Genomic DNA, 13,873 nt, shown 5'->3' with positions numbered 1-13,873 from the left:
TTTATGAGCCATATCTTTAGGTATTTAAGATAGTGGTCAGGTTCCTTCTCCCTTTAATCTCTGAGCCACATGTCCCTACTTATTTCAGCTGCTTATTCCTTGACATGATTTACTGCTTGTTTCATCCCTTTTAAGCCTGGTACCCACAATGTAATGATTCTGTGGTTGAAGCCTGATCAGGGCTGTACGCATCAAACACTTGCCCTTTCTGGCTCTACACTTATTTATGAGCCTTCTTTCTGCTTTCTTTCCCAGGTTGTCTGATGGACTGGGCTTTCTCTGGGACTTAAATGAAGCTGATGTGTTAGGGAGAGCAGCAGTAGGTAGAGATCACATAAACCCAAGGGGGACTAAGGGGCCAAACACTGTCGTTTGTAGGAAATAAGAATCTCCCACACTCACCCACCATGTGTCTCTGCTCTAAGTGCTTAAGGTGTGTAGCGGTTTCTTGGGCACATTGAGCATCTGATCACAGGTGGGATTTGGGAGTCTGACCCTATATAGTAGCAGTGTCAGAGTCTCTTAGCAGGTAAAAGAACACCTTGGAGAAAAACAAGATCAGACAGCTGCACCAAGTCTTTTATCCCTGACTTTCAGCAGAGGAAGCTCAGAAAGGTTTTGAAAGCAGTTTCTAAAAGACGCAGAAACAGTAACCCCTTCTTAGATTTCTCTTTACTCTCCTACTTCATGTCTAAAATTGCTTTCTTTTTTGGGGGGGGCTTCTCTGCCAGCCACATATAGTTCAGAAGTTAACCTAGAGCCTAGTTGTGTCCTTAATGGTGAAGCAGATGTACCTGGATGAGTTCACAGGTGGATGTGTGTCCTTGGATCAGTTAGTTGTCTCTTCCGGTCAGGTTGGCCTGCCTGTCCTGCCTCTGGGGCTTCTCGCCCCTTCAGGTCATCACAGCACTTGCCTTTCTGAGCTCTGCGCTGCTCCTGCTTGCTGCTGCCCTGCCCGCCTCTGTCTCATTCCCTTTCTGATTTCTCTGACTGTGCCCACTATTTGACTTGCTTTTTTTTCTCTTCCTTCTCTTGTTTCCCAGTCTTCTTCACATTTTACCCTTTGTCTGCCACGACTTGCCTCCTCAGCCCTCAGTGAATTCTTGGCCTCTTGCTAAATTTCCCCACGGTGGGTAGCTGGCACCCTCTGGCCATTTCACAGTACTGCAGACTGGGAGAATACTAGAATCAGCGAGGCCCTTGGGTTTTTAATTTGGAAGTCATGGGAGAGACAGTGAGAAAGTAGCCTTTGCCTCAGGTTCTCTGACTGATAGTAGAGCTAGAAGTTGGTAGTGATCTGCAGAAGCTGGGGTTTCAGCAGAGGAAGAAATGTGTGGCCAGCGCAGGTCAAACCCAGTGTCAGAAACGTGGGACTCAGAGCAAAGGGTCTCTGAGCACAGATCTCACAGAACATCAGGAACACAGAGAACCAAGACTATTGCGTCTGCTGCCCCCGTAGACAGTATTAGAGGCAGGGGACAAGCCAGGAGGTCTGCTTTTATCTGCCTTGTCTCCTGTCTTCCCTGAGCTCCACTTTACCTGTCTTATTTATTTTGTCTTTAAGAGTTCATCTGAAAAAAGAGTTCCGTTACTAAAGAAAAATGAGGAAGTGGGGACACTGGTATTGTCCAGATCCTCATTTTACAATTGGAGAAATAGAGAGGGAGAGGGGAAAATAAAATGCTTTTCTGTACCCCAAGAGATGACAAACAGGAAAAATACTAATTCAGAGAAAGAGATAGAACAAAGTTCCTAAGAAAAAAGTTTGTAGAGATAAGGTCACAAGACGAATTACCTCAGGAGTCTATTTGAGAGATTATGTCATGTCAGAAAAGTTCTAGGGACTTGAGCCTCTTTCCTCCGTGAGAGGATAAGAATGAAACACCAGCCCCTCAGTCTGACTCTCAGAAAGAAGAACCTCAGGCCGATGAGCAATAAGTCCAACAATGTCATTTCCCTGACCATGCTGAGCCCCACAGGAAATCTCAGAATTTCACGTCAGGACGAGGCCCCACAAGAATGTCGCTGCACCCAGAACGCTGTGGTTTCATGCCACTAGAGAATTTCCTAGGAAAAGGGTTCTGAGGGAGATTGCTCAGCAAGACAGAACAATGCTGCAGTGAGGCCAGCAAATGCCTTCTCCGGACTCCTGGTGGAAGGTTTGGGTTTAAAATGCCTCCCGGAGTTTATTCTACATAGCCCCCATGTAGCTCACAGCAGCCCTGACGCTGAGCAGTTTCTCAAGGATATCCGACTCCAGGATGTGGGAAATTGGGATGGTTTGTTCTATAGTTTTACAAGTTGGCCTGATAAGGCATAAAGGCCTAACCCTTAGGGCCTGTTCTGTTTGTGGGAGCAAGGCTTTGATGTCCCTATCCGGTTCAGTGAGGTTCGAGTTTTAAACCTATGTATATCCAGGGGCAGAGGTTAGAGGGCAGTGACAGAAACTGCAAACCACCTTGAAGGAGAATGGTCACTTTCTGCCTTTGCTTCCTTATGCATTGAAGTCGGGAGGGAGAACTCTGAAGGAGCAGTGTGTGTACAAGTAAATCAGCAGGGCATCATTTCCCATAATAAATGCACTCTTATTCAACGGGTATTGAGTTCCTCTTATGTACCAGCTGTTCTTCTAGACTCTGTTAGGGAACAGAACAAAGTCCTGCCCTCATGGACCTTTTCTTCTTGTAAGGGAGGACAGACAGACCAGTACTGCTTCCAGTGGTGATAGGTGCTATGGAGGAAAATCAGGGTGAGGAGAATAGGGAGGATGGAGCTGCACATAATCAAGAAGGCCTTTTCCATAAGGTGACTTTTGAGAAAGGCCCAAAGTGAGAGAGCAGGTAATGTGGATATCTGGGAAGAGAGGTCCTACACACAGTGAGCCAAAGGGCAAAGGCCTGGCAAGAGGAACAGCCTGAAGGCCACTGTGGCTGGAGCTGAATGAGTGAGAGAGTGTTGTGGGCAGGGAGGTCAGAGAGTCAGCTGTGAGAGCAAGACGAGGTGGCTTTTTGAAAAGGCTTTGCCTTTGACTTTGAGATGAGAAGCCATTGGAGGGTTTTAAGTGTTAAAAGATGGCACTGGGCACTCCGTGGAGAAGAAACTGAAGATGATCAGGGAAGAAGAAAGATCACTTAGGCTATTCATTAAGGTCAGATTCTGGATACATTTTTAGATAGTGCTAACAGGATGTGTTGGTTGGTTGGATGTCAGATGTGAAAGGAGAGTTAAGGATGACACCAAAGTTTTTGTGCTGAGCAGTTACCAGAATGGAGTTGTTATTTATAGAAATGGGGAAGACTGGGGTCCACAGAATTTCTGGTTTGACTAAGTAGTTATAGAAAAAATTTGACTTAATCATTGGTTCCTTAATTTTCTCTGTCCTCCCTGAAAGCCTAATTCATGTTTGGGTCAATTCTACCACAGTTTTGGGGAGAGAAGTATTCCATCATACCGACTTCTAACGATTCTTACCCAGGCTTCTTCAGTTCAGTGTGCTCAGAAGCTGTGTGTAGAAGAGCCTTGGGGTAGATTCTGTCTCTGGGGCATCCCTCATTTCAGGTGCTTTGTTAGTGTCCTATGGCTGCATAACTAATTACCACAAAGTAGGTGTTTTAAGACAACAGAAATTGATTCTCTCAGAGTTTTGGAGAGCAGAAGTCTAAAATCAAAGTGTCGCAGGGTCCTGCTTCCCCAAAGAGTCTAGGGAAGAACCTTCCTTTCCTTTTTTTGAGCCTCTGGTAGTTGCTGACCGTCCTTGCCTTATAGATGTCTCCATCGATGCATGGCATTCTCCTGTGCGTCCCTTTGTCTTCATGTGGCCTTCTTATAAGGACACTAATAATTAGATTTAGGGCCCCACCTAATCCAATATGACCTCATCTTAACTTGGCTACATCTGCAAAGACTATATTTCCAATTTAGGTCACATTCACTCGTACCGGGGGTTAGGACTTCAAGATATCTTTCTAGGAGACATAATTCAGCCTACAGCAGATGCTTCGGTCCGGGTTTGATTATGAGGGTCTTTTGGGCTTAGATGTGATTGAGGATGAAACAGGACCTATTGAAATGGTTAGAAAACAAGCCCCTCTGTGCTAGGGATGCCCCATCTGTTGGAATGCAAAAATTTTTTTTAAATGCTCAGCAACTTTATTTAAACTAACTAAAGATTTAAATATAGACAAGTTCATTTTGCATTATTTTTTGAAACTTGAAAACTTTAGGATATGCAGTGGTAAGATCATGAAAAAATCATATAACTGGAAGTGGAAGGTAGAAGGAAGAGACAGTATAGAATGAAGAATTTTAAAGAGAATTACTTTGATTTCGATCTGAATTTGATACTGAATTTTATTTGAATTGATACTGAGTTTGATAGTCCAAAGGCCTGGGCAGGTAGGTAGAAAAGCTCTTGCTCGTGTTTTAAGTTTGTAGTTTTGCCCGGTGAGATCATATGTTGGCAGAGATAGAATGCAACATACCTGGGTCCCTGAGCCCTGGCTGGCACTGCAGGAGTACAGCCCTGTTTGCTCACAACCCCGCTTGTCACGCTAGCCTTTTCCTTAGATTCCCATGGGGCTAGATGCTACATGGTACTTGCCATCTAGCTGCTGCTCCTCTCCTGTGCAGCATCCAGCACATGTACATTCTTCAGTGGTGTGTCAGGAGTAACTAGTATTCCCCTAACTCACACAGTGCAGTCTAAGGGTTGTTTATCAAAGGAAGTGTAAGTTCCCACTGTATCAGAATGCTAGGACTCCATGCATAATTAAAATTCTTTAGCAACAGTATACATTTGTGGCCATCGAATTGTGAAAACTGTTTTATGGTGCTCTTGTCGTTTTATAAAGAATTGTGTGCAAGTTGAACAGACGGGAGATGAGTAAAGAGGTACGGCTCTTTCTAGCCTTCAGGAAATTTGAAGTTAGGAGAAGACCAACAGGAATCAGTTTCATACAAGAACCGATAATGATTTGTGGGTGCCACAGCACTTAGCACCTAAAGGAAAAAGTCTCTAAATGTATCATTAATAAGTATCTAGACAGAGAGTGGAAGAAATTAGAGGCAGAAACTTGGAGAGGTTTAATGGTGCAGGTTTTGAGCAGCAGAGGCATTCATTTTGATTTTCCTGTCTCAGTGGTTGGGGATCAGTCAGTTCTCAGACAAGGCCTGTCAGGCCAGGCTGCTCACCTCTCCTCTGCCCCAGCCTTTCCCTGGTTTCCCTGGGTTTTCTGGGAACTTTGGTGGTCAGAGTGAAGCCGCAGCTGCTTGGGTGAAGGGGCAGGGGTGAGAGGAGGGTGCTGTCTGCGTCTGGGCTGCCCGAGCCAGGGCTCTCTACTACTGGCTCGTGTGGCTCAGTCACACGTACCCCTGGAGGGGGTTATTTTGAGTATTCCTCAAAAAGGGAGTCTTCATTTCATGTCTGTTAAGTGGGAATGCAGCCACAACTATGTCCTCAGGGCAGAGACCAGTGGTGAAGCCACCATACTTTTGGGGTGACCACAGGGCAAATAATGTACAGACATCATTTCCTTTGACTAATCTTTTGTAATCCTGGTCCACATGTGGTTCCTGAAAGTAAAGTTCTTTGTCTAAGTTGAAATTTTTAATTAAGGACCCAGATGGGGAAGGAGGTAAACTTCCAAAAGGTCTGTTTTACTCAGTGTGTCACTGTCCTGGATTCCTGGCAGGCAGCAGTTTCATTAGAAAAGCAGATTTCGTACTGACTCATCTGCCTTGGTGAGACGTGTGATAAACTTCTCAGTACTCACGAACCCTGTCGTCTCGCTGGACATAGCAGAGGGTACACTGTCCATTCTGCACTGGTAGTGGCTACAGGACCTGGCCTGTGCCATGGAAAACCTTGAGAGACAGTCGGCTATGGGGCCGGAGCTTTGTCCGGGAATTTCCTGGCCTTTGTCTGGTGTAACTTCATGTACCCGGCGCCTGTTTTTAGAGTCTGCTTCCTTCTAGGGGAAGGGTGCTCCTGCCTTCCAAAGCACTTCTGCTTCCTGTACCAAACAACCTCCTCCCCCTGTGGGTCAGGGATCTGGGGAGAGCTCTGGGCAGGTGTGTGTACCTGGCTCCCAGACAACAATATGCTCCTGGAAGTTACTGGTCACAGAGGAAAAGCCATGACCATTGGATACAACAGCCACATCTGCCATCTGGCCCAGTTAAAGCCTTGTTTCTTTCCCACACTGCAGCAGAAAAAATCCTACCTGGAGCGCAGCGTGAAGGAAGCTGAGGACAACATCCGGGAGATGCTGATGGCACGAAGGGCACAGTAGGAGGCCTCTAGGGAAAGCTCTTCCTCCTGACACCTCCCGTTCCTGGCAAGGGCGAGGGGTCTGCAGGGAAACGGCCTCTGCTCTGCCCCGATGGACGTTTTATCTGGATGGTCCGGTAACTCTACGTATTCTGCATCCCCCTGAGCCCCTCTCCGATCCCAGCCCTGTATTTTGCATCCTGGCTCTGCCTGCCACCCCCGCCCAGGACACTCGTCTCCCCTGGGGGTGGTGGGAGCCAGGACAGACAGAGGAGCTCCACCTGAACCTCCTACTAGTCATGCTGGTCAGACCAATAAAGGGCACCTGCGCCACTCTGCTAAGTCCTGCTTTTCTTGAGCCGACGGATGAGAAAAGAGGGCCAGAGAGGCAGGGACAGTCGCCATCTGCCTCGGCTCCTCCCTGTTCCTCTCGGGCTGCAGCCCTGCTCTTTCTGCATCGAAGCCCTCCCCTCTCTTTTTTCCCCTTTCTGTTCCTTCGAGTAAACCCCTCAAGCTCGGAGCCTCCATGTAATGTGCAAATAAAGGAGACCAGGGCGTAGCTGCGTTTAAGTGAGCAGGACAGCAATTCCTTAGTGGCAGTCTGCCTAAGATTCCTTTCCTGCTTCCTCCCAAACATTCCCAAAGAAAATTCACTAGTAAACCAGCAGCACCTCCAAGACTGGCTCCCTTTGGCCAATCTCACAGGTGGGCACTACAGTCCTGAGGGATCCCCTAGAGGCTGGGGGCAGAGTTGTGTGGGGCTGGCTCAGACTGGCTTGGGAGAGCCAGTTATTTTCAGGAATTTTGTTACAAGCTAGTTGTTAAACACATAATTTTAAAAAATTATGTAACTTTACAATTACATTAAAAACAAGGATAATAAATACTCAGAACTTAACCTCTTCCTAATTACTAAATTTGGCCATGATCTGTGTTTTTGAGATTAACAGTCTGTTATGTCTGGATGGTGGAAATACTACATAATGGTGACTCCTGTGCTTCTCCTCCCATCTCCATGTTCAGGACATCATGGTAGCTTGAAATCAGCTATGCTGGGACCATTTACTCCACAGAAATCAGGTGATACTACAAAATCATGGCTTTTTGTTTTTCTGAAAGAGAGAGCTGGTAGTTAAATATTTATCAGCACATCATTGTTGGGAGGGAAGGTGGGCAGGCAGGGAGCTGTCATCTGCAGCCTCTGGGGCTGGCAGGGCAGCCCACCTGAAGGAAAATGTCTCGCTGCTGTGGCACCTCAGCGCCACCCTGTGGCCAAAGCTGAGATGGGTGGCCTAGCGGACTAGCTTGTTTTAATGACAGCTTTCTCTTGTGTGTCAAGGGGTTGGGGTGTTAGGGGACAGCCGGAAAATAAAGCTTTGGATCTGGCCCTGCCTGTGGGCTTCTGCTCTCCTTCCAGAGCAGGCCTTGGGTGGCCCAATTACTAAGAGTGAAGATGGCTCCTTGGTGAGTCCATCTCTGAGTGGGACTAAGGAGAGAGGCTACTAGCTCAGCGAGGGCCCCATGACCTGGCTGGACACCCAGCCTCAGGACCTACCTTCCAGTAGAACGCACACAGCTCGTGTAACAGCCGGAACGAAACGGTAAATTGGCCCCTCATCTATTGGGCAGTGGCCATGAGCCGAGATGCCCAGGGCTTAGATTTTTATCTGGAATAATTCAGACAGTTGAGGTTTAGACAAATTTATTGAAACATACAGGGTATGAGCAGAGAAATCATTCACTGGTATTTTACATTATGCCACTACCTTGAATGTATAATTTAAAAATTATAAATATATATTTCATAAGCCTTTGGCCAAAAAAATGAAAGTCATTTAGCACATTGTGAAAGGCCAATAAGAAAAGGATTTTGAACATTAGAAAGATCAAGTCACTGAATTAAACAGCAGCAACCCCTGCTAATCTAGAATCCCACTGTGTTGAAGGTAGAAGTGTCTGTGCAGAGCTAGTCATTTATTTCAGCAATCAGAAGAGATGGGGCACACCTGTTGGAGGTGGCAGCAGAGCTGGCAGGACAGCAGGGCCAGGCTGGTCAGGTGAGCATGTCCCAGAGACAGCAGCAACAGAGAGCAGTCCAGCAGGCTGTGAGGCAGGTGGACGGGCCCAGGTCATCCCTTCTTTGGTCTTCCACCACATACACTGGGGAGGAGAGAGAGTGAGAATGAACTGGCACAAACCCTCCCAGACTGAGGGAGGGCTACGGCACCGAAGCCACTGAGCAGGCCCACTGCAGCCTTTGTGCTTATGTTACAGATGATGAATGGAGGAGGGGTGGCTGAACTCCTCGGGACACTCATCCCTGCAGGGACAAGCACTAGGGAACCTGTACAGCTGCCTCGCACCAAGGTGGCCAGAACTGGCTAACCCAACTTGGTTTATAAACCAGGCAGCACTATATCTCGTACCCTATAGGGGACATGGCGGGGGGTGGAGGGGCGGGCAGGAGGAGGGGGCAGTCCCTTCAGATATAGCTCAATCATATCCTGAGAGAGTATCCAGAATTTCCTAAAAATGGGTTTTAGGACCTAAAAGAGTAACCAAGAATCTTAGTTTTTCTTACCTGGGCAATGCACAGTGTAGAATGTGCCTCAACGTCTACACTTTCACACAAAGCAGTGGAAGGCAGGGATGAAAACCAGGGATGGCTGGAGCCTGACACTCTTACTTTTTCTCCGAATGGAGTTAGAAATCTGAGCCCTTGTCAAAACTAAGCACTCTGTTAAAGAGATTTGCATGCAGCAAATCCACAGGTCAAGAAGATCCTAACTCTCTACTTGTCAGCTGACTTGTAGCTGACATCAGCCTCTTCTCATAAAGATACACTTAAAATGGCTGATGGTCAGCCTTGCCTCAGGGAATCTGTGGCCACTTTTTTAGAAAATCCCAAAACCACCACCATCATCAAACTCAGTTACATGCAATAAGGATTTTAAACTTTTTGAAAATTCATGGACACATGAATCTCATAAATTAAACCAGTCCTTTGGCAGTCTTCTTTCAGTTCTGTTTTTGTACACCTATTTTTATACCTCCTCTCCTAGCAGCCTCTCCGGAGCCTGGTACAGTAGCTAAGATACACTGGGTTAGTAGTGAGCTTTCCCAAGTCCTCCCATTGTATCAGCTGCCCTTCTCAGACATCCCTTTCCCTTCTCTCTGGATACAGGTTTAATCTCAGCTGCTTTCATTTGGTTCCACTCAGCAACATGGGCAAAGTTGGTCTGGGTCTGGGAGACAAGACCCGCCACCAGGGAAGCCTAGTCAAAGGAGACGCCTGTGTGTTCTGAGGCCTGATAAGGTACATTACCCGATTAGTCCTAACACTCACCTTGACATAGGTGTTATCAGCGTTCCTACTCATAGGTAAGGAACTCAAGGCTCACAGACGTTAGGTCTCTTACAACCAGCCAGAGGCAGCCTCTGAACTAAGACCTTTGGCAAGCCAGTCTTGCCCAGATCTAACTGGGATAGAAAAGGGACCAGGAGTAAATGGGATCCATGACAGTCCTTCCTCACACCAGCCAGAGCCCAGCCCACCCCACCCACTGAAGGCCTGGGCACTCCAGACCCTGGAGTCACTGCAGCAGGAAAGCCCCAGACAGGGTGTCACCTGCCATCTGTCCACATGGGCAGCTCTGGATAGGGAAACCGAGGACACAATTGGCTGCAGACCTCTTGAGTAATCCCTTCCTGTATTCTCCCTACCAGGCCACTAGCTCTGCTGTCCCTGGGACAGAAAGGCCCCCTCCCCTACCAGCTCTGGAAATAGTCTGCTTGATCCAGCCTGAGGTCCAGCTCGAGGTTGGTTTGCTGTGTAAGAGGTCCTCCCATACACAGCATCACTCAGTCGTCACAGCCCTGTGGCACAGGTGTTGGGACACCTGTCTCGTCACTGCTTCTCCTTTTCCCAGAAACTCTGAACTCGGGCAGCTTAGGAGACAAAAATGTCCCAATCTTGCTTCCTCTATCACCTTTCTCCTCTAGTCGTTTGTCCTTGCCGGGGTGTATTCCACATGACATACTCTGAAACCAGGGACTCTGAGCTCATTACTCCCAGACAGTTCCTGCAGAGGGTAGAAATAGTCTACAGAACAGAGGACTTCAGACCAGAGGGCTGCGTCAAACCTTGATAGGGGTGGTTAATGCTGGACATATCTCAGGGACCCGAGTCAGCTACTTCCTGGAACACCAAGTCCTCCAAAGCCCTTATGACTTCTTCCTTTCTATTAGCTGAGGACAGAACCTCTGCCCCCAAGCTGCTGAGAAGGTGGCGGGGGAGTGGTAAAGTAGGGGAGTGTCTGAAGTAAGAGTGACTTGTGTTTTCCTTCACCCAAAGCGGGGTGACTGGCTCAAAAGAAAGCTCTGAGGAAGGCCACACCGTTCCTCACAGCAGCCACTGTGGGGCCCAGAAATGGCATATTTTACAACTGTCTTCCTAGACGCCTTACCTAGCTGGAGAGTCTGGGTACTGCACCTCCAGAGGGTGTCTGCTGCACTGAGCTGCATGGCCTAGTCCGCCCCAGGTTACCGCCCCACCCTGGGGGCCACTGCTCCTCACCTTCTACTCTGCCGCCTGTCCCCATCTTTGCCACCCAGTGAGTGAATGTGCCCAAGAGCTCCCGCCCTGGCCGCCCAGGTCCTTGGTCACACCCCCCTCCCTGGGTACTTGAAGCCTCACTAGCAGGAGCCGAGGCAGAGAAGAATCGAGAGTAGGTGTTCCCTACTCAGGCCACATGGGCCTTCCTGGCATCTGGCTTCTTCCAGAAAGTAGGGCATAAAAAGGGGGTAGAACCATGGTTATATAAGATGTTAAACATTAGAAGAAGTTGGGTGAACAGTATACAGACACTGTACCATCTCTGCAACTCATCTGTAAGTCTAGTTATTTCAAAGTAAAAGGTTTAGAAAAGGAAGGAAGGGACAAAGAGCTAGGGGTGGGGGTGGGAGCAGGCACTGCTCTTCCAGGCAGTTCAGCAGTGGGAAGTGGGAGGGTGGGAGGAAGCTCCGGTCCTTGCAGGAGCTGCTCAGATTGAGCTGCTTTTCAGAGATCAAGTGCCCCCCTGTGGCCAGCCTGGGAACAGCGGCAGGGCCTTACAGATTGCTGTCTTGTCTTAGTAGCCCACACCAACCTATTCGGCCAGTGCCAGGAGCCTGTGCCCTGGCCCCAGGCAAGAAGGGACACTCTGTTCCAGAAAACTACAGTTGAGTTGGAGATCAGATCCAGGGGACCCTTCACCAGCTTGTCTCTTTTGCCCCCAACCCCTTTGGCACCAATCCCCAGTGTTCTCAGCCCCAGCCTAGGATGGGGCCTACAGAAGGACAGGTACTCAGAGCTTTGCCACATGAATGCAAGTGCAACAGTGAAAGTACGTGTGGTGGTGTTGCAAGGGGTTGGGAAATGTGTGTGTGGGGGGCTGGAAATGAGTACACAGGTCTGACCCAGCCTAGGTCAGAAAGGCCCAGGCAAGTCCCGGATACACAGAGCAACTCTGGGAGTAGCTGAGCAGCTTCTGGTCGAGGCTCCTACTTCTTGCCTCTGTGCTGGAAGCAGAGAAGACACATGGAAGATGCATGGAGACATACAGTCCCCTGTGCCCAACTGCCCATCCACTAAGCCTGGGGGTCTTCTCTAGAATCACCCCTTTCTTGTTGAGGGCCACCAGCACACGACAACCTAGGCTGCCAGACACATCAACCATCAGGCAAAACTTCTAGGACCTACCATTGTGTGCACCCCCAGGGGTGCCATTCACAAAACCTGGTTCTGGGCAGGCAAAGAGCAAATGAGCCAGAGCAGAGATGACTTGCAAGAAATGTGAGCAGAGAGAGGCCTTCTTAGCTGAAGGCTCCAAGTCCTCTGTCAGCCCCTTCCTGGAATCTGAAACCTTCATTTGCTCAGCTCTGACAGTTTAAATGATTAATCAGGTGCTGGTAATGGAGCCTTATTAGGCCCCTCCTAATGGCACATGTGTCCATGCACAGTCACAACCCAGGAGGGCTAATAAGAAGCAAAAAAGAGGCTGGGGCCTCCCAGAAAATTCAGACATTTGGGCCTTCTTGCTCCAGGAACTAGGAAGTCATACCTTGGTGCCTTGTGGCCCAGACCAGTGATGGCACCCACGGCTGCTCTTCAGTTGCTAAGACCACCACAGCCACGGCATGAAGTGCCCCCAATGGTGATGACAGCTTTGCCAGAGGCAGGGGACCTGTAGTCTGCTCACCCAACTGCCCTCAGCCCACCTTGGGCATCTAGGCCAACAGAAGAAGCCCAGCTTTTCCAGAGGTATCAGAAGATGCCCGAATAGACCTCCTACTGCTCAGACCGAGAGGCAGGAGGGGAGGGGAAAACTTCCAAGCCTTTTAGGAATACACAACCTCTCAGGATAGCCATAGGACGGACCCTGTCCCTTCCACACACGGGCAGAGCGGGGAGCGCACAACTTGCTGAGGATTCACTTCAGCTTTCCTTGGATCTGCAAGTGCAGTGCGATCATTTATTACTCAGCACAGGGGGCTGCACTGGAGAGAAAAGATGTCCTAAAGGCAGTGTCCCAGGGTCACCTGCTCTCAAGCCCCCAAGCACCAGGTAAGTATGAGGCTGTGAGCAACGGGGAAAAGGGTGGCTAGGAATAGTAGAGGCGATCAAGGGTGTGTAGTTTTCACGGGAGGCCGAAGGTTAAGAGCAGGAAAGGTTAGGAAGTCTTCTACTTTCCACTTCTGCCACAGTGAGGCAGGATAGGGCGCTGGCAGCAACTGCGCAGCCCCAGCCTGGGCTCTTCCCTAGGCCTCCTGGGCCTCTGCCCGCCCTATTCCTTATGCTCCCTCTGTAGCCTCAGCTCTGGCCTCACTGTCTCCTCTGTGAAGTTGTGAGTCAGGTGAGGCCATGTCTCTCAAGTCTCTGTTCCTCTCCCTGCTTCAGTGTCCCAAAATACCCACTCCAAGGTAGAACAGCCTGGGAGCTGGCCAGCCAGTTCACCTGCCCACTCACACATCACTGACTGCCACCCAACTGATCAGCCTGCCATCACTCTCCAACAGTGAGTGCCAAATGTTTACGTGGACTGATCTGGGAAGGGTAGGCTTGCTGACCTGTGTGTGGGTCCCTGTTCTGAGATCTACAGAAGTGCAGCTGCCACCACCTTATGCGGGATGTAGCTGCTAGACAAAACCAAGCTGCTCTCTCAACCAAGGCCAGACATTCTGAGAGGCTGATGAGTCTAGGAACCCCAGGCCCATCTCACCTAGAGTGTCCAGAGGAGAGATGGAACTCAGTCTCTCCCACCCCTGGGCTCAGTCACAGGCCACCTTGCACTTTAGCCCAGTCCACACCAATCAATCCTATAAAGGGTAGATCTGATAGCAAAATTTTTCTTAAGTAACAAAACCAGTTAAGTACACTTGGATGTTGTCCCAGTCTGATAAGCAGGACTACATTGCCATCACCTCCTGTGGCTCTATCCTTGGGTTAGACCTGCTGGGACCCCTAGGACAGGGTTGAGTGTATACCCTGGAACAACTGAGATCATCTTAGTAGAAGTGCAGATGAAACAGCCTTGGGGGTCGTGGTGGCCAGTCACTTTAGTAAGA

General features: G+C 49.0%; 1 protein-coding gene and 1 long non-coding RNA gene across 3 annotated transcripts in view; one reads left to right on the top strand and one right to left on the bottom strand.

Moving 5' to 3' along the window:
• The window catches only part of PFDN1 (prefoldin subunit 1), a 71,809-nt gene that overhangs the window by 43,424 nt on the left and 14,512 nt on the right, over window positions 1-13,873 (top strand). Inside the window, exon 4 of one of the 2 annotated variants that reach the window (XM_039836285.1) lies at window positions 6,207-6,610. The exons of the other annotated variant lie outside the window; for it this stretch is intronic. Within the exon in view, the coding sequence (XP_039692219.1) occupies window positions 6,207-6,290 (84 nt within the window). The 3' untranslated portion in view covers window positions 6,291-6,610. Of the gene's footprint in view, window positions 1-6,206; window positions 6,611-13,873 lie in introns of those variants that run through there. 2 annotated transcript variants of the gene reach the window in all.
• The window catches only part of LOC120581397 (uncharacterized), a 54,464-nt gene continuing 48,544 nt past the window's right edge, over window positions 7,954-13,873 (bottom strand). The window contains exon 3 of the long non-coding RNA XR_005647260.1: window positions 7,954-8,428. This is a non-coding gene — a long non-coding RNA (uncharacterized LOC120581397). The remainder of the gene's footprint in view (window positions 8,429-13,873) is intronic.

Source organism: Pteropus medius, unplaced genomic scaffold, assembly GCF_902729225.1.
Source record: "Pteropus medius unplaced genomic scaffold, Ma_sr-lr_union100, whole genome shotgun sequence".
In the NCBI taxonomy this organism is placed as follows: Eukaryota; Metazoa; Chordata; class Mammalia; order Chiroptera; family Pteropodidae; genus Pteropus; species Pteropus medius.
This window is presented reverse-complemented; position numbering and strand designations above follow the sequence as displayed.